The sequence below is a fragment of the Zingiber officinale genome, chromosome 8A (assembly GCF_018446385.1).
Source record: "Zingiber officinale cultivar Zhangliang chromosome 8A, Zo_v1.1, whole genome shotgun sequence".
Lineage (NCBI taxonomy): Eukaryota > Viridiplantae > Streptophyta > Magnoliopsida > Zingiberales > Zingiberaceae > Zingiber > Zingiber officinale.
Genome location: NC_056000.1, coordinates 46,341,934 through 46,361,507, shown reverse-complemented (window position 1 = coordinate 46,361,507; position 19,574 = coordinate 46,341,934). Strand labels below are relative to the sequence as shown.

Genomic DNA, 19,574 nt, shown 5'->3' with positions numbered 1-19,574 from the left:
TGGAGAAAATTTTCCTACAAATACAACGTCGTTGAGATTCAAACTATGAATACTTGGATGATAACCTAGATATCCTACTATAACACCATGACTCCCGGAACTATACCGTTATAAATATGATTTTATGTAATTACTATAACCGTACAATTGTAATAATTATAATCCTTTGATTGTTATAATATCATATCAAACAAATTAAAAGTATTTTCAAAATTAAAAATAGATTGAAATGGGATAAATACACATGATCCATGATGGAGTCATGTTTTACCCTATCCAAGCCACAATGGTCTAGGATCTTTTGGACCAAAAGAGGTCCTCTAAATTTATTAGTAGGATGAATTGAACTCGATCTATTTAATAGATAGAGTATAGTCTATCTCACCAATGAATGAATAAAGATTTAGGATTGATTCAAAGATCTTGGACCAGAGGATCCCGCTCTATCCAAGCTATAGCAAGAAGGTTTACATATGGTAAAATATAATTTATTCGTCCTAGTGCCCTCTCACTAATATGTCTCTAGATCATGAATAACTATTGATCATTAGTACAGATGACTAAAATATATGAAAAGACATGGTCGAGCCTACAATGGTTAAGAGGAGGCGCAACTCCCTTGATTTTATATCCTCTCCAAGCTGTAACCGAAGACCTACAATGTCTGAAGGAGGTGCATTAGAATTTGCACTGGGATAAAGGAAGAACATATGGGTGATAGAAAGATAACTTGGAAGTTTTTTTTTCTATTAACCCATTAAAATATAATAAAAATAATTATGTTTATCTCAGATATTTTTCACAATCCTACGCTAAATTATGCTTATCTCAGATATTTTTCACAATCCTATGCTAAATTATAAGAAGGACGATAAATTATCAATTCAACTTATAGCCGACACTAAATTATAAGAAGGACGATAAATTACCAATTCAACTTATAGCCGACACTAAATAATTAGAAATGAGAGAATTTTTTTTTTCAAGAATATATGCTTGTTAAGATTTGATATATGTCTTCTTATAATAAAATTGTTATCTTTTAAATATCCACCCCTTGAAGACACTATCAATCCATCCAATGGTGACAAAAGGTGAATACATTCGTCTCCACCAATTCGTCCTAAATTCAACACGGAGGAGTTAATCACGGGTGACTATTAACCTTTGGAATATTGACTAGCACATAAAGGAAATATTTATCTCAGCTTTATCGAGATTTGAATTTCAGATCTCAAAATGACAATACCTCATGTGTTAATTACTAGATCATCCTAAGAAGACTCACTATCAACCCATCCAAGATCGATCCCAAATTTCTGTCAAATTGCACATCATTTATGTTATAACAACCAAATAAGATTGAAATGTGATGAAATATCATTTTGATAATTAATAAAAAAGAAGTGTGTTTTTTTAACAATTCGAATTAAAAAGAAGACGATCTTTTAATTTTTGAAAAAATAATAATAATATGAAAGTTGACTTTAGGTTTTACTTTTGCATATATCACAATCAAAGTCACCAAGCCTTCAACTGCCATCATTATTGAAATTATTTTTTACTCCAAAAAGCTTCCAAACGATAAACAATAGCTTAGCAGCCATCTCCAGACAGCAACTGCCCCAGCTAACCAATCAAAAAACACAAGAAAAATACACTTGCAATAAGAAAATTTGAGAAATTTGTTTAAGTCTCTTTCATTCTTGATAAGATTTCTTTCATCCATTTAGTGTAAGAAAACAAAGTCTTTCTTCATCATTTGTAACTTTCCCATTTGTACCGAAACCAGAAGAACATCTACCATTGTTGATCACTGATCAAGCTCGTAAGTTTCTCTTCTTCCCTCAGTTTATTTCTGCTTCTAAGAAAAGAGTGTATAAAGGAGATCTACCTGTTCTAAAGCTAGTTTTACTGCAAGAGAAGATTTTTTTTATCCAGAAAGAAATCCAAGCTTAAGATCTTAAACTACCTCCGCGACTGAGGGGATGGCTTCGGGCTCAGGCGGCCTCTCTGTTGCCGTCATAATAAGTAAGATTTTCTACTTCAGGTTCGATATGTGAAAAGTTTCTTTATTGTTCGAATTTCAATAGTTTAAAAGTTTGAACTTCAAACTTTACAGTATTAGTGATCTTTGGCGGGATAATCCAACTCGTGATAGCAATTTTGGTCATACGATGTGTCCAAAACATGAGAAAGTCGTCGATAGATGCGAGGATGCATCCATCTTGTTCGGAAACTGGATCTATGGATCCTTCCTTGAGCCATGAATCGAGGATTGAAATGAAGCCTATTGAAGAGTTCCTATTTAGGATCATGAAGGAGAAGCCCATTCGATTCACACCTCAAAATCTTGTAGATTTCACCCAAAACTTTGTGGAAAAATTGGGTTCTGGTGGTAATGGAACGGTATTCAAAGGCCAGTTTCCGAATGGAGTACAAGTCGCAGTGAAAGTCCTCCATGGCACCTCGAGCAAGAAAGCCGAGGAGCAATTCATGGCAGAAGTTGGCACCATAGGCAGAACCTATCACCTCAACTTAGTCAAGCTCTATGGTTTCTGCTTCGACGAAATGACAAAGGCGCTCGTGTACGAGTACATGGAGAAGGGATCACTAGACCAGTATTTGTTCGATCAAGCACAAGAGAGGATTGAGTTTAGCAAGCTGTACGAAATTGCAGTTGGAACGGCAAAAGGAATCCGATATTTGCACGAGGAGTGCCAACAAAAGATCGTGCACTATGACATAAAGCCGGCAAACATACTTCTTACAACAGAATTTGTGCCCAAAATCGCCGACTTTGGACTGGCAAAGCTATGTGAGAGGAACAAGCTGAAGACTCATTCAGTGGTCGCATTCGGTGGTCGGGGAACTCCTGGCTATGCTGCACCCGAGATGTGGTCGCCTTCGCCAGTCACCCATAAGGTTGACGTCTATAGCTTCGGCATGCTTCTGTTTGAGATGTTGGGGAAAAGAAAGAATTTTGACGCCAAGCAAGCGGAGAGCAAGGAGTGGTTCCCCGTCTGGGTGTGGAACAGGTTCGAACAAGGCGAGATAAAGAGCATAATTGAAGAAAGTGGGGTCGAAGAGAAGGACAGGGAGAAGGTCGAGAGATTGTGTCTAGTAGCATTGAAGTGTATTCAGCATCAGCCTGAAGAAAGGCCAACTATGAACTGTGTTGTGCAGGTCTTGGAGGGAAGAGATACAAATCCAGTTGTTAACAATCCATTCAAGCATATTGAGCCATATAGTGTCGATATCTCTATGTGGAGCTCAATGACGAGCACAACTGCAACATTCTCAACTAGCACTGGAGTAGGGAGTTCATCATGACAAGATTGAATAAATAGCAAAGTCTTGGAACATGTACCAGCAGTTTCCTTTTAGGTTTCTTTTATTGTCATTATGTTATTACCTATAAAATAGAAACAGAGCTTGTCTATTACTACTATGGATGCTCCAATTGCTCACAATCCACTACTTCTCACAATTAGGACATGATCTCTTAGCATCGATGCTTTTAGCTCCATTCTCAATTGTACATGAGCGATAACAGAAAACATATTGCATCATGGGAAAGAACAATTGCTTTGATTACTTGCAATTATATAACAAAGCATGATTTCAGATGAGAGTTCTACTACATTCTTAGACACGAGTATGTGACTGGGTCTACGAATAGCATGACTGAAAATGATAACTAGTAAAATATCTAGAATTGGCTATACTGGAACATTGAGCTGGTTGGGCCCGACAAGAAGACGGTTGCATCATATATAGCTACCGAACAACTTCAAACTTGGAACCAATTCAGAGAAGCTTTTCTGCAACAAATATAGATGGAAAAGATTCACAAGAGGATAGATAAACATGGAACAGGAGAGGTGGCCTGAATATACCTGATGCGAAGTGTCATACAGATTGCCCCTTACAACCGATTTCTTTCAACTTATCACGTTTATCCCCTTCCTTCTGCAGTGGAAAGAAGGCAGAAACAAACTTGATATGAGTTATTATATACCACTGCCTATACAAACATTTTTAAAACGGAGACCTCAGGAACAGAATACATTGTGTCAACTTAGTATAAACAAGCACCACGATAAGCATTCACTGAGGCAACAAACCATTCCTATTCCATTCTATTCTACCCAACTAAATGCACTACAAGATATTGGTTCCTAATAACCATCAACCAAACTCATACTAATCGTCCCAGCTGAGAAACAACTGATTCGATCTCTTCCAACATCGTCTCTTCAAACGGCATGAATACTAGAATTACCTAAGAATGCCTCCAAAGAGAAGACGTTCTTCCAAAAGACATTCAAGCGAGAGAATCAAAAACCAAAAGCTCGAAACTTTAAAACATATAAACTTGTAGTCTGATACTGAAAGGGAAAAGCTTACCTTTCCAGTATAATCGTAGTAATCGTTCAAGGCCCACTGATATTTTGACTGGTTTAAACCGAACCAATCCGCTAAACACTCATCCAAGTTCGAATGCACTGAAATTCAAACCGAAGATACTAGCTTCAAGGAAACCCTCATAAATTCAGCAAAAAGGCATCAAATATCGAAATCTGGAAGGACAAAAGAGAACCATCTTGAACTCTGGTAATGGCGTCCCAGAAGAACCCGAACACGGATCCGGATGACTTGGCGGCCTGCTTCTCGACTTGAAGCGGCGGCACCTGCACCGGAGGCGGCAAAGGAGAAGCCTTCTCCGGCAAAGGGACCACCTTTTCAGGGCTAGCGCTAACTATGGGTGAGGAAACCTCCAGAGCCATCGGCGAAGGCGAACGGACAGTCGTTTCTGGTAAAAGAGCCACCTTTCCAGGGCTGGAAACAGGCCCGGCCTCAGGGCTCGCGCTTTTCGAACCAGAATCTTCACAAGGCTTCGGGGTGCGCGGAGGGGTGATGAAAACGGTGTACCTCCCGGCCTTCCCAATCACCGGCGGTGGCGGGGCATCGCGCGCGCGCACGGCGGCCATTGCACGGCTAGCGGCTAGCGGTAAGCTTTGGGCGGGATTAGGGTTGCTGATTCGGCGAGCACTACAGCCGTTGGACTCGAGGTTTTTGGGCGGCATGCGGAGCGTGGCTTCGCTTTCCCGTTGTTCTTTGTAGTACTGCCTCGGTATTGGCCCACCGAACTGCTCCTAATCAAAGAAAGAGGTATAAATAGAGCGGAAATTACATGTCTACCTCAATAATTGGTCGAAATTACATTAATAACTCTATGTTGAGTTATTTTGAGCAGCATGATTTATTGATTTTGTATCATGTTGGTTGCCAGTGTAATTTCATGTTTAAGATGGTGGCAATTTAAGTAATTTCGGGTCTCACAGCATTAAATTCGGTGGGGGAAGCGCTAGCCGTTGGGCTTCTGGCACGAGGAGACCGTTGCGTTGTCTTATTCTCGAGCAGCGGTGGGCTCACAGAGCTGAGATGAGATGGATCCTCTATCCTCAAAATGTTTAGGGGGCGTTTGGTATACACGTTTTCCATTTTCATTTTCTGGAAAACGCGCGTTTTCTGGAAAATGGTGTTTGGTTTGCGTTTTCTGCGCGCGTTTTCTAAAAAATTGACTATCGTTTTCTAGAAAAACAGAGAATGACAAAAAGTCGTTTTCTGTTTTCTAGAAAACGCGCGTTTTCCAGAAAATGAAAATGAAAACGGTGCAAACCAAACGCACCCTTAATCTCTGTGTTTCATTTGTCGTCTCAATTTATTACCGGTGGTCCGTCGACCTTATCAAAATTATATTTTGGGAAGATGAATCCAGAGGGATTCTGACCAGTGTGATCAGCGTCTAAATCTGATCATATTTGAATAAATTTTCTTCTGTCGTCAATCTGAACTCTTGTTTAGATCTGACCAGATTTCAATATCGATCGCACCGACTAGTTTTGGCCGATCCAATGATCGGAAGCCGCTGGTGATAAACTGGAGATGATGAGTGAAATACGGAAATAGGAAAAAAAAATGGGATAAAAAACCCGATCACTACATAGCCAATGTATGAATCTCTTGCGGAGCGGCCGTTGCGTTGTGGTTTGCGGAGCTGACCATTGCGTTGTATAATGTATGCACATACCATTTGATATATTGTTGAATTTTATACGAGAAGACTGATAACTTTTGTTGGATAACAGCGTCTAAATGTTTGAGTTGGGCGGGCCTTGTGACTCATTAATTAGTGGGTTAGTCAGATCTTTCCATATCATAATCATATTAAACTTGTAGGACTTTGCTTTAATTTTACGCAAAACTAGTTGAATGAGGTATGCTAGGCCAAGTAATTATATGGGGTCACTTGCAAGTTAATTACAAGGTTAGCTATTTAACCTACCAACTAGAATTACCGCTCCTAAATATCTGCGAATTGAGACAATGATCTCTCTATTTAACCAACGAAACAACAAAAGTAAGACCATTTTTTAATAGTACTTTGAATCCAAGTTACTGAGTGGTACTTCAACGTTATCACAGCTTCTGCTTGCTTCAAATGTTGGTTGTTTTGCTTGAGTAAATTTTTGCTCCGATCGGTACGGCATTCATGTGCGCAAGTCATGCTCGCACCCGAGTCAAGTACAATTCAGACCCTGGATTTGCACCCCCTACATACCACACGTGAGAGAGAGCCTCTCCCCATGTATTTGTTCACATCCTCAATGTATGTGAATCAATATAAACTAACAAAAATACTTTGAAACTTCCAATGTAGAATTAAAATTTCATTCACAATAGAATTTCTTCTCTTCCACCTCTTCTCCATTCAGACTTAATCAACACTTATTTCACTAGGCATAGGGATGTACGAGCTCTATCATACACTTCTCGCGGTAATTAATTACCAGATGATACTTATACATGGTATGTCAATGTCGAGGCCAGTACCGTGTGTTCTTCCATTAACTGAAGAGAATGTGGAGTTGGTGTTGGATGAGGTCAGGCCAAATTTAACGGCAGATGGAGGGAATGTGGCGTTGCATGAGATAGATGGCCTGGTTGTGGTGCTGAAGCTGCAAGGAGCATGTGGTTCCTGCCCAAGCTCTACAATGACGCTAAAAATGGGGATAGAAACAAGGCTGATGGATAAAATTCCCGAGTGAGTAGAATGTTGAGAAGGTTAACTGATTCTTCTAACTTAGTTTTACATTATGGCATTTTATTTCACCGTTATTTCTTCCACAATGGTATCATTAGTTTTTGTACATAGTAAAAAAGAATAACCGGGAAAAAAAACATCAATTCTTTTTAACAATACTCTTGGCCGAGCATTAATCAATCCAGAGGTTCAGGAGATGGTTCAAGTGGACTACGGAGCTGAATAAATATGACATTTAATCTCAACTCCAGATGACCATCAAAACTCAAACTTTAATGAACTTCTTAACCGAAGTTCACTATCAAAAATTGGAGGGCACATGGAAGATTTATATAGATGAATCATCAACCTAATAAGACATCGATGTCGGGATACTGCTACTCTCGCCCTGAGAGAATGTGTTCTAATTCTTTGTTCCATTGAACTTCCATGTGCCCCAGAGAGGTATAGTCTCACTGTGCTGTACTACTGATCGCATGTGTAGGCAATCTTGCAAGTGCTCATGTGCATAACTAGGAAGCTTTAATTTATAAAAAGGGGTAGTCATGTGGACAACTACTAAACCTTGATAGTAAGACTGACTAGGTGGCGTTGGCCATGAATTGTTAACAGATGGTAGTGATAGGTAGGAAATGTTTGTGTATTATCATATACTATGTCAACTAACTATTATCGATTTTGACACCGTGAAAGAAAAGAAAACAAAATAACAATAAAAATTGACAATAAGGGAAAAATCTATATTAATCAACTCGTGATTGAACTAATATTGATTTTTACACCATTTTCGACAATGATGTCCCAAAAAAAAACTTGATGGGCAAAAATAGTAAATACATTACTATCGTCAAATAATAAAATATTAATTTTATAGGGATTATAAATTGAGTACTAATTAGAATCGCTAAATAAACTATCTAGAACAACTGAAATCGTAAGAATCATGAGAGAGAGAATAAATTGAGAAAGCATAATGAGTTTTAGGAGAAAATTAATTTTAGAGAGTAATTTTAGGAGTTTCTTTTCATCACGATGACTGTTGACACCTTATATATCATTCTCTCTTACCTTAATATTTATACACATAAAGATGGTCTATCCTGAGATAATCGATATAGACTTTTAGAATTACATCGGCATGCTTACTCATACACGACACCTACTTTTAAGATAGCATTACTATAGTGATTGTTTTCTAATGGAGGTCTCTGTCATGATTGTTGGTGCAATTTTCCTAGATAAAGGTTGACCAGTTTGACTAAGCTTGGGTTGTTTCAAAATTAAATCTTGATGTTTGACAATATATGGAGATTGCAGGTGCAATTGTCCGTTTGAGAAGATTGTTGGTGCAATTCTCATCTGGTCAAGGTTTGACCAGTTTGATGTAAAGAATAGTCAAGTAGGTCAAGTTGACCCGATACTTGACTGGAAAGTCCTAACTGGAGGTTAGACAAAGGCAGTACCAACGGAAAGGTTTACAAAATAAGAAAATTTAAGTGAGTCAATGTTGATCGGGCACTTTGTGTGAAAGTCCTGGTGAGTGATGTTAGGCAGTTAAAAAGTCCTAGTGAGTAAAGCTAGGCAGATGGGAAATCCTGATGAGTGAAGCCAAGTGAAAAGCCCTAGTGAGTAAAGCTAGATAGTTGAAAAATTCTGGTCAGTGAAGCCAAGTGAAAAACTCTAATGAGTGAAGTTAGTCATATGAAAATCCTAGTGATTCATGAATGAAGCTAGATAATGAAAAGTTTTAGTGAGTGAAGCCAGGTGAAAAACTCTAGTAAGTAAAGCCAGGTAGTGAGGAAGTCCTGGTGAGTGAAGCAAGACAATTAAAAATTCAAGTGGGTCAAAGGTTGACCGGATATCTAGTGAATGGAAGTCCAAGTGGGTCATGGAGGATCAGACACTTGGCACGAGATGGTAGGTTCAAGTGAGTCATGGTTGACCGGACACTTAGCACGAGGAGAAAAGTCCAAGTGGGTTAAAGGATTGCCTTGACACTTGGTGAAGAAGTCCTAACAAATCAAGGGTGACCAGATGTTAGGCAATGAGGAGTTTCAACATATCATGATTGACCGGATGTTGAACAAAGAACCCTAAGACTCGAGTTCATGACCTAGACTTGCCGAATCACTTAAGGTAAGCGATTCAGAAGGCCTTAAGTGATCAGGGAGAGCGCTTAAGGATGTATCTATTAGGAAACAGAAAGGTCATTACGACATGCTTAATTGATTAGGATAATCGATTAAACCAGTTTTCACGAGTGCATAGAGAGGTGTCTAATCGATCAGGCTAATCGATTAGATACATCTTAAGCGATTAGGGCAATTGCTTAAGAAGCTTTCTGTTTGAAACAGAAGCAGTGGTAAGCGATTAAGCAGAGAAGCTTAATCATTTACGACCCTCTCATGATCGAACAGAAGGAAGCGTAATCGATTAGGGTAATCGATTATGCCTTGTTTAAGCGATTAGTGTAATTCCTTAAGGTTCGAAAATATAGTCGTTTTGAGCAGGTTGCTAACGTGGTGATTGCGGTAGTCAATTAAGAAGATTCTTAATCAATTAAGGCGTCCGAAAAGCCATAGAAAAGGATTTTGCTGAACACTGATTTGGGAACTCTCTCATCCACATTTTTCACCGACACATGCCAGATTCTTAGAGACTTCATAAATGCAACCACATGATAAAAGTTTCATTATGCTCATCTTGTAACTATTTTTTCGACTTTGCTTTTTGATGAAATGTAGCCTTGAAATGTACTGTGTTTTCTATTGAAAATATGATAATGAAATGATGTAATGCTACACTTTAAAATAGCAATAATTGTCGAAATTATTCGATATAAGGCTCTATCTCATCATTATTTGCTAGTACATGACAATGTACTTACTCCCACTCCTTATGATTGGTAGTGTGCACTCGATATTGTGATAAAGGTCTAGTAAACTCCAATTAACGATTTCTTGTTGAAATGTCAATAGTATGCACATTAGACAGGTAGTCTGAGTAAAATTCTATAACCTCCTCAACAATAGCATTCGATTATACAACCTCCGAGTCGATTGTGATTTCGTACATAATCCTTCAATATTTTCATGAATCTTTCAAATAAGTACATTCATCTATGCCGAACTCGTCCACAAAATTTAATCTCACGTACAACATGAACAGTCAAATGAACCATGATATCAAAAAATGGAGGAAAATATTTTGTAAGTAAGCACAATGTTATCAAAATATCTCTTTTCATATCATCTAACTTCGAGACATCTATCACTTTGCTATGCAATATATTGAAGAAGAAGCACAATCGAGTGATAGTATATCTAACATGTTTGGATAAGACACTACGAATGCCAATTAGAAGTAAATATTGCATCAAAGTGTGACAATCATGTGATTTCATACCAAATTTCAACTCTTTATCGATACAAGACTTCTAATATTAAATGAATAACCTATAGGAACCTTCATTCCTAACAAGGAGTTGCAAAATTTCCTTTTTTCATCTTTGCTTAATGTATAACAAGCCGTTGACAAAAATATTTTCTTTTTCCCTTTGGTACCAATTCCAACTTGGCATTCATATCTACAAGGTCCAGTCATACTATTAGTTCATCTTTTGTTTTCCCTGGAATGTCAACTAATGTGTCAACCAAGCTTTTATATAAATTTTTCTTGATGTACATCACATCAAGAATATGTCAGACATGTAGATACTCTAAATACACAAGTTCGAAGAATATTGGTTTTTTCTTCCAATATAGTTGACTACTATCCTCTAGTTCTTGAAGATTTCTGTTCATTTTCCCCCAATGACAATTAATTTTATTGAAGACAGCATTGACATAACGGTGAAGTTGTTGTTTTGTAACAAAAATGTCACATATTCTAATTCTGGAAACAACCTCTTACAAAAAGCAAGGTAAGACTGCGTACAATGAATCCTTCCCCTGGACTACGCATGGTGGGAGCTTCGTGCACCGAGCTGCCCTTTTTTTTACAATTAATTTTATCAATTTTTCTAGAAATATTATGACCGTTCAATGGTCTTGATGCAATGTTAAAGTTTTGCTTCTCATCAAATGCTTTCTTTTGCCTTCGATAAGGATGGTTCTTAAGAAGAAACATTATGACTTATGAATGACATTTTTCTATTATGTTTCAACTTCATCGCACATGTGTTTTCACCACAGACACGTCATACCTTATATCCTTTTACACAACATCCTGAAAGGTTTTCATATGCCGAAAATTCATTAATAATCCATAGTATGGCTGCCTTAAGGGTGAATTTTTATTGCCAATATGCATCATATGTTTCAATACCTTTTTCCCATAAGTGCTTTAAGTCACCAATCAAATGTGCTAAGTAAACATCAATATCATTCTTGATTGTTTCGGACCCAAAATCAATAAAGTAAGTGATCCTGCCCATAATATGAGTCAGACGGGCCGTCGGGGGAGGTGGCGAGAATGTTGACCGAGTCGCGACGTCCCGGAGGGGTGTGTGCTGAGATGACTTCTGTGTTGACCAAGTCTTCGGAAGTCCTCTGGTCAACGCTACCTGCAGCCAGTGACCGGATCCCCCCGGTCCCTAGCACACCGAGGCTCGAGGCGGATCCAACGAACATATGAGTAACAGGCTAATAATATAATCATGAAATAAATAAGAGGTGAGTACGGAGAACATACCCTGGCCCAGGGGACGCCCTCGGATAGGACGCTGCTAGAGTTGTTGTGACCCGGAAGAGTAGATGATGCCCGATCAGGATAAAGGGCTGGATCTGACGAAGCGGAGCTGGATGCATCATGGAGCTAGAAGTCGAGCTGCAGGTCGAGATAAAACATCGGCACGCAGGCCGGGAGGTACTAGCGGCACGCCGGCCGGGATATGACTTTGGCACGCAGGCTGTGACACGAGATCGGCACGCAGGCTAAGACATAAAAAATAGCATACAAGTCATGGCAGAATATAGTGATAACACGAGCTCGAAGGCCCGATCCACATCGGAATCATATGACAGTAGCAGATCAAATATCAGACCGGGAATGGACGTGTACGATGGTGCATATCAAATGTTGGATCGACCTCGGAAGCGCACCACAGGGTGGATTGGAAACCAACCAACACGATGAGGATCGACCCCAAGCAAAAGTACGCACAGGATGTCGGAAATAGCGCAGAATGGAGGAGACGCCATCTGCCTCGGCTGGAGAGAGTGCCTTGCGCTGTAAGCGCTATGAAGCACTGTAGGCAGTATTGGATCTGGAGAGAGGTGGCTCGGGTACAGCTCCGATGAGAGGAGGAAAGGAAGAGGAGCGGCGGCAACGAGAGAGAAGGGGAGTTAGCGGCACCAGTGACGCTGTCGGTGGCGAATCGATCCGGTGATGGCGTCGCGAGGAGGACGAAGGGAAGTAAAAAGGTGGCAGCCAGTGGCCGGAGGCCGGCGTCGACGAGGAGGGTGCGAAGGAGCGAGAGAGCGACGGCTTGGCCAAACGCACGAAGAAGAAGGAAGAAACCAAAATCGCCTCCCCTTAAAGCCTAACCTGCCCTAAAAGACCAAAATGCCCTCCCATCTCCACTTAATTACCCCCCTGCCATATATCCATATCAGTAAGCATTATACATTTGTTGTTCATACGCAAAAAATGGAGAAAGATTGTAAGTGATTAATACAACTGGCCAACAACATAATTATACGTAGAACTCATTAATATATGAGGATTGTTTTCGTTTGCCGATATGGGCCTTCATTTGTTTATAATGTTTATAATTGTCTATGAAAATCAGAACTATTCAAACAGAATGAAATGCCTACATAACAAAAGAGAATATATCCAATAGCTTCTAGTCTTTGAGGGGCAATCTGTTGATAGATAAAAGCTAGACATCAATCAAACTTTATACTACCATTTGAGGGAGAATATTCATATTATATAATTTAGTCTCACATCATTGTTTAAGCTTTTAAGTGAAAGGTATTATATGGATCCTATATGCACAGATGTAATAATTTACTCTTCTAACGAGAATATTTTTTGAAAGATGAATTTGAAATAAAAATAATGAAAAAAGAATAATACTCACAGGCAAACAAAACATAATTTAAAGGGTTCATGAGCATGTATGTATCTAAGGATCCCATATGCCTATGATCAACAAAGGTTCAGAAATAATTTATAAAGCATGTGGATGGTTACGTTAGGAAGCAAGTAAAGGTTCAAAGGGGCGATGCTTGTATTTGTGTGAGGCACCAATCGTTGATGTGAGCACAGGCTAATATATGTTAACGTCCACATAAAGCATGGTCGTCAGCGAGCTGTCAAGTCAGGCGAAGAGGCTAATAGTGCTCAAGTTTGCATAAGGCACAATCATCAACGGATGGTTGAGTCACAAACAGGCTGACAGTAGCAAAGCTCACAGCTTGGAATCCCTTGCAGCATGCAAAAGGAGATTGGATGACAAGCATGGCATGATAATGGCATTTGTTAGTTATTGTATTTGTCCGTCTTCAATGGAGAATCACAGCCCTAATATCTGCAGGATCTCCTGACTGGATTAACAAGTGGATTTATTTTTTCTTGAAGGGAGAGGAAGATAGCACCATTGCACCAATGAGCGCGCAAGCGGTGTGCGAGCACTGACGCTAAGAGGAGGAATAGATGATGGTTACTGCTCCACGAATAGGATGATGGAAAAGGACAATGAAATTCATGTGAAATGGCATGAACATGGGGGGCAATCTCACGCAGATGATCATAGGTGCAAGTGATCGACCGAAACATGCAGTATGTGCAAGCAAGCAGCAGCATATGCGGATGAGCACTTGCGTGTGTAAAGCGAGCAGCTAGTGCAAGATAGGATCTTGCAGCTAACAGCCTAGTCATAGGGCAAGTGTCTGCAAATGTCAAGAATACTGAAAGTAAGAGATGCTGTTCCTGGTTAGAAAGGAGATGTTGTCTGGAGAAGCAAGGATTGCAAATCGCAAAGATGAAAACCATGAGCTGACCATGGATGGAAATGTCGCATGTGAAGGCTGCAAACGGTGAAGGTCAGGAACAGAGGTTCAATGCACAAAAACACCACAAAAAATAAAGCTTGCAAAAGTTTTTGATGAAAAGGAGCTCAGCTTGATTTATCCTTTGTCAAAATTTGTGGTGTTTAAATAAAATTTAAGGAAATAGTACCTCACCATTGTCATTTTGGAGTTTGCTTTAGGTCCGGAACTTTAAGATAGTAAGTTAATTAGCCATCTCGTGTAAGTGGCAATGGCATGCCAGTGTAAATAAACCATACAGTGAGAATGATCACCAAAATTATAAAACATTACTATGATGCACCTCTATTCTGCATTATGCTATTCTATTGTTAAATGCACTGTCGAGGAGACAAACAAGAGGCAAAAAGATATTGTAGCAGAATATAATAAAATGAAGTGAAAAAAGCATGACAATTTAATCAACGCTTCCAGAGATAAACCTTACAACATAATGATGTAGAAGAATGTTGGATATCACAGCGGCCTCTTGATTATTGTCTCATTGTTGAACCTACAAATTTCAGAAATAGCACAGAGAAGAGGCTAGAAGTCAACAGAGAAGACATGTTAAAAAGGTACAACTCAGAACCAAGGTAAATAAATCTGAAATCAAGTAGACAGCAAATCTGAAAATGCAAGCGGTTTCAGCCGCCCGCACAACACATGTGTTAGCACTCCACTCCATCATTGTCAGACCCCAAATCATGAAATTCTGAAAGAATGCTTAAAGTAAAATATGTAATAGCAGTGAGATAATCACATACGGTCATTAGATTTTTAGAAATTGATAATGGCACATCAATCTCCAAACAAAACTTGCTTCTGAATTACAGAAACTAAGATTTGACAATAAAGTTCGAACAACATTGTCCACTATAAAAACACAGAGTAACGGAGTTCCAAGGAAGAATACCAAAAACATAAGTCAAAAATCAATACAGCTAAAAATCGATAAAAGCAGTTCCAGTATTTGAACAACTGTAGCATCGGAAGCCTTTCTTGATATCCAGCACCAACAGAAATTGAAAATCCATGTGATCTTTAAATGGCACAGAACCAAGACCTCTGAATGGAACTAGAACACAGGATACAACAGTTAGAAAGGAAATCGAACATGATGTGCGTGTGACCAATAATTTGCGTAAGTAGTTACATAAATACATGTTAAATAATATCATCTATACCTAAACTTGTCCATATCCACCCATTGATCCAGTTGGTCACCTTGACACTGGAGCTGTCCCTGTTGGGTAAGAGCTGCCACTTTGAGTAACAGACTGACTGCTCTGATACCCGTGAGGACCCTGAAATCCTGGAGGTCCTAAAAACCCTGGCGAACCTTGAAAACCTGTGGCGCCCTGGAAACGAGCAGATCCCTGATATACAGAACTTGCAGCCCCATAGTTTGGCGCTTGGGCGGCCATCTGAGGTAAAGTGGGTGCAGTCTGCTGACTCCCTGCAGCACCAAATGTAGTTGCAAAGGAAGGGTTCAAAGTAAGAACAGAAGGTGTCATTCCAAATGCAGCTGGATTCTGCCAAGCAGCTGCCAGTAAAGCAAGCACAGCAGCATTAGACTGCATAGCCTGCCCATATGCTTGTGCCCCGCCCATGCCAAGAAAACCCTGCCCCGTCAATGCAGCTTGTTGAGCTAACCCAATATCTGATACATGCATTGTATAACCAGGACCATTGAGATTTCCTTTGCTCGGTGCTGCATTGAGTGGAGCTGCTGTATTAAAATATTGTGTCTCCTTATTTTTGTCGTTAGCCCTCTCACATTGAGGAACAATACCCTCAAAATTCCTGTATGGCTCCTCGAGGGCTCTCATGGCACCCTCCACTGTCTTATAGACAAACAAAGCGTGCCCTTTCGGCTTCCCAATATTCCGAACAAAGCCAATAGGACCCTCCTCGATCTCACCCTACTGGGAGAAAAAGCCAAAGAGACGGCCACCACCGACATCAGCACGAACATTTCCTACATAGATCTTTCTAGCTACGTTGTCCTGATAAGTGGTAAAAATAATACTAGGGCCAGGGTTAGAATTCAGGTGGAGCCAGCGGATGCGAGTTGGCAAGAGGCCATGCGGCCGTCGATTAGCTTCTGTGGGCGGCGGAGGGCATGGCGGGAGGAACTCCAGTGGCGGAATAGAACAAAGCCAGATCCCTTGAATCGGCCGCTGACCTTGTTGATCATGACGCGGTAAGTTGTAGATTACGTGATAAAAAAACAATATTCGATGATGAGCTGACGAAAAGAAAAGAAAAGAAAAGGAAAAAGGAGAGAAAAGAATGTTAAAATTGAAGATGAAGATATATCTGCCAACTAACATTTGTCGATCAAATGATAGGAGCCGATGGTGGCACAGATTGTTCTTCCAGAATCATCCTACAGTGACCCAGTCTGGGGCCTCGAGCCATGGTTGTTGGTTCTTTTGCAGCTTGATCTTCTTCTCGTAAAATCAAAATCTAAACTAGATCACAGAAGTTGATGAGAGACTTCGTCTTTATTAAAATCTCAGAAAGTTAAACGAGTGTCAGTCGCCGGAATCGGTAACCAGCGATGCTAGTTGGCGGAATCGAAATGTGGTAGCTGGGATATGAGGAAACATGCAGGTCGCGCTTTTGATCAGTCGTCGTGGTATCCGAAAATATAATCCTCGAGATAGGGATCGAGCACCTTTTGGTAAGTACCCTGAATTAAATTTTAACGTGGTCAATCGGATTAAATTAGATATTATAATTTTAATATATTATATCTAAGTAGGTAGGAATTTAGAAATATAAGAATTGAGTGAAAAATACACTTAGAGAGAACAATGACAAGGAAAATGAGTCAACGAGCTCGGTGCATTCTAAAAACGATATGCTGAGGAAGAGTATACCGGTGGACGAGAAAGACGTGCACAACGTTCGAGGTATGAGAAGTCAGGGAAGAGGTCTGCTCGAAGAGAAGGTTGGAGTTTTCATCTCCAGATGACTAAAACATCACCCACGTAAAAAAGGATTTGCGAGCTACCAGCCTGGATTGAAGGCACCTCCAAGGGTTTTGGAGGCGCCTCAAACGTCAGTAGTGGAGCTGTTGCTTTCGGGACTCGAGGCGCCTCGGAGGAGCACGAAGGCGCCCTCGCACTTGTTGGAAGGAGGCGCTCTAGAGTAGCTTGGAGGCCCTCTCGTACCTCGTGATAGAAGCACCCTCAAGGAAGTTGAAAGCACCTTCAAACGCAAAAAGTCATTGGTTAGTCGTTGGCTGACCATTAAAGTGTGGAGAAAATTTTATCTACTTGGAGGCACCCTTGAGTGCTTTAGAGGAGCCTCCAACCAATGGTAACTTTTTTCAGGAGGCTATAAAAAGTCCCTGGAGCTAGGAATTCTTCAACAATTACTGTATTTATTTTCCTAGCTTTTTCTGAGCATTCAAAGAAGATTTTTCTTAGTGAAGTTTTCAACTATTTTGAATTAACAACCACCTATGTTTTAACTAAGTAATTCTTTTTGTCCTCTACTCATTTCTGTTATTGCTTTTAATGTTAATCATTTGTCCTTAATTAATTTGACTATTATTGCTAAGCAAAAGTAAGAGATTTGGTTAATTTATTTTTATTACTATTCATCCTCCTTTAGTCAGCCTATGCAAACTTACTATTGGTATCAGAGTCTAACCACCTCAAAAGGACTAATCGTCAATTGAAGCAAGAAGACGATGGCTGGATTTATCATTACCTGTCAAAATTTGAGGGGGAGCTCATGCTATGGAAGCAAAAAAAAATGAAGATATACATTAAAACTGATTTTGATATTTTAATAACTATGAAATATGTTTTTGAAGTGCCTATAGATGAAAATGGAGAAAAAAAGGAAAAGCATCATTGGAACAAAAAGTAACAAATCAAGTTCATGGCAACCAGTAAAATTGAATTCTACCTCTTGAGCGTGCTGCTACCATCTCAAGATGTCAACCGAATCGACGCTTACAACTCAGCAAAAGAACTTTGAGAAAAATTTCTAGAGTTGCACGAAGGAACCTTGGAGACCAAGTTGGCAAAAAGAGATGTGCTTTGCAACAAGCTCAGCAATTTATGACTAGAAAAAAGGAGAGTCAACCGCTCAACTGCATTTGAAGCTTAAAGAATTAATTACCGGATTGACCAACTTCAGAGAAACGGTAACGAATCGAGATTCACTAAGATATGCCCTAAATGTTTTTCCAAAAACAATGACATGGACATCTATAGTAAACTCCTACTATATCTCCAAAGATCTCGAGGTAAGTACGTTAAAGAATTTATTTTCAACTTTCAAACTTCACGAATCTTGATGTGTAGGTCATAAAGATATAAAAAAGTCAAACAACAACATTGCCCTAAAAGCCAAGAAGAATGAATCAGATTTCGACACATTCCTCGATAAAGATGAAAAAGCTTACGTGGTTAGAAAATTTTCTAAGTTTTTTAAAACTAACAAATTCAACAAGTTTCACGAAACAAGAGAAGAGTACAATGTACAACTACGATGAGAAAGAATACATAAAAGAAAATTGTCCAAAATTAAAAGGTAAAGACGAAGGATCAAGTAAGTCGAAACAAATGAATCTAAAAGTAACTTAGGGTGAGACGTCATCATCCGAATTTGAGACGGAGAATTACGCTGGACTAGCATTAATGGCGAGTCACCAAACGGAGAGCATCGATGAAGGAGGATCTACTTCAAAGGAAAGTAACGATTAAGGGAGAGAGTCAAACTTCAAAACAGATATGGTATGTGAGATATGCCTTTTATTTCTGTAAGGTATAAAATTAATATTTAAATTTTTGTGTAAACTCAAGTCTAAAAATAATAAATTAAAAAGGGATAATATAGAATTTAAAATTATTTTGGTGATAAATTTTAAACAATCTGATTTTTTGTTGGGTAAGACAGATTTTTTTTATGGTTCAAATAATAATATTTTATTCAAAAAATTATTATGGTTCAAATAATACTATTTTATTCTTAATATATTTTTTTCATGTTTGTAATACTTATATTTGTCTTTTGTAAAATTTTTTTAAAATATTTTAGAAACTTAAAATAATTTTTACATTACTTTTATAAAAACTGAGACTTACTTGATAAAAATTTTTAAAAATTATTTTTTGATAAAAAAGATAAATAACTGGAAATTCTGTTTTAAACCCCTAGAAAATTTTGTTCAATTTTTTTTCTAACTGTTTTTCTCCCTAAATATTTTTTTTAATGGGAAGAAAGGGGGAGAAAATAGGAACTAAGTTTAGGGGAGATAGAAATTGCATATATTTTACTTGTCTATATTGTAATTTTTTTTACTTATTACTAAATTTAAAAACATAAATTTCTTTATTTTTTGTTTACTCTAATTTAATCAGGATTGATGCACATAAAAAAAAAGTACTCTGAGTTAAGTT

At 38.9% G+C, this 19,574-nt stretch overlaps 4 protein-coding genes across 7 annotated transcripts; 1 reads left to right on the top strand and 3 right to left on the bottom strand.

Annotated features, from left to right (window-relative positions):
- Positions 1–1,710: 1,710 nt before the first annotated feature.
- On the top strand, positions 1,711–3,451 carry LOC122008824 (rust resistance kinase Lr10-like). 4 transcript variants are annotated; one of them, XM_042564683.1, is made up of 3 exons: positions 1,711–1,828; positions 1,942–2,031; positions 2,123–3,451. In XM_042564683.1, the coding sequence occupies exons 2-3, from the start codon at positions 1,989–1,991 to the stop codon at positions 3,331–3,333; spliced, it is 1,254 nt and encodes a 417-aa protein (XP_042420617.1). In that variant the 5' UTR covers positions 1,711–1,828; positions 1,942–1,988; the 3' UTR covers positions 3,334–3,451. The 4 variants fall into 4 exon arrangements, with proteins under 4 accessions (XP_042420617.1, XP_042420616.1, XP_042420618.1 ...); XM_042564682.1 differs by having other exon boundaries at positions 1,724–1,828; positions 1,910–2,031; XM_042564684.1 differs by having other exon boundaries at positions 1,726–1,828; positions 1,906–2,031.
- Positions 3,452–3,564: 113 nt separating this feature from the next.
- Positions 3,565–5,163, bottom strand: LOC122008825 (proline-rich receptor-like protein kinase PERK10). The gene is made up of 4 exons (XM_042564687.1): positions 4,604–5,163; positions 4,411–4,508; positions 3,900–3,972; positions 3,565–3,824 (listed from the first exon to the last, which is right to left on the bottom strand). The coding sequence occupies exons 1-3, from the start codon at positions 5,088–5,090 to the stop codon at positions 3,913–3,915; spliced, it is 645 nt and encodes a 214-aa protein (XP_042420621.1). The 5' UTR covers positions 5,091–5,163; the 3' UTR covers positions 3,565–3,824; positions 3,900–3,912.
- A 6,123-nt stretch (positions 5,164–11,286) lies between these two features.
- LOC122010760 lies at positions 11,287–14,836 on the bottom strand. Its single transcript, XM_042567243.1, has 3 exons — positions 14,741–14,836; positions 12,156–12,653; positions 11,287–12,045 (listed from the first exon to the last, which is right to left on the bottom strand). The coding sequence occupies exons 1-3, from the start codon at positions 14,834–14,836 to the stop codon at positions 11,767–11,769; spliced, it is 873 nt and encodes a 290-aa protein (XP_042423177.1). The 3' UTR covers positions 11,287–11,766.
- On the bottom strand, positions 14,823–16,348 carry LOC122010759 (UBP1-associated protein 2B-like). Its single transcript, XM_042567242.1, has 3 exons — positions 16,235–16,348; positions 15,336–16,073; positions 14,823–14,863 (listed from the first exon to the last, which is right to left on the bottom strand). The coding sequence occupies exons 1-2, from the start codon at positions 16,346–16,348 to the stop codon at positions 15,372–15,374; spliced, it is 816 nt and encodes a 271-aa protein (XP_042423176.1). The 3' UTR covers positions 14,823–14,863; positions 15,336–15,371.
- Between the last annotated feature and the right edge of the window lie 3,226 nt (positions 16,349–19,574).

Coding starts and splice junctions, on each gene's coding strand:
- LOC122008825 (XM_042564687.1), bottom strand. CDS start 5,090: ATGCCGCCCAAAAACCTCGAGTCCAACGGCTGTAGTGCTCGCCGAATC. Junction 4,509..4,603: donor CATTACCAGAGTTCAAGATG/GTTCTCTTTTGT, acceptor TTTGAATTTCAG/TGCATTCGAACTTGGATGAG. Junction 3,973..4,410: donor ACTACGATTATACTGGAAAG/GTAAGCTTTTCC, acceptor TTTCCACTGCAG/AAGGAAGGGGATAAACGTGA.
- LOC122010759 (XM_042567242.1), bottom strand. CDS start 16,348: ATGATCAACAAGGTCAGCGGCCGATTCAAGGGATCTGGCTTTGTTCTA. Junction 16,074..16,234: donor AGCTAATCGACGGCCGCATG/GCCTCTTGCCAA, acceptor TTCTCCCAGTAG/GGTGAGATCGAGGAGGGTCC.
- LOC122010760 (XM_042567243.1), bottom strand. CDS start 14,836: ATGGAGTGGAGTGCTAACACATGTGTTGTGCGGGCGGCTGAAACCGCT. Junction 12,654..14,740: donor TTTCAGATTTATTTACCTTG/GTTCTGAGTTGT, acceptor AGGGCAGGTTAG/GCTTTAAGGGGAGGCGATTT. Junction 12,046..12,155: donor ATCGTACACGTCCATTCCCG/GTCTGATATTTG, acceptor TTTATGTCTTAG/CCTGCGTGCCGATCTCGTGT.
- LOC122008824 (XM_042564683.1), top strand. CDS start 1,989: ATGGCTTCGGGCTCAGGCGGCCTCTCTGTTGCCGTCATAATAA. Junction 2,032..2,122: donor CTCTGTTGCCGTCATAATAA/GTAAGATTTTCT, acceptor CAAACTTTACAG/TATTAGTGATCTTTGGCGGG.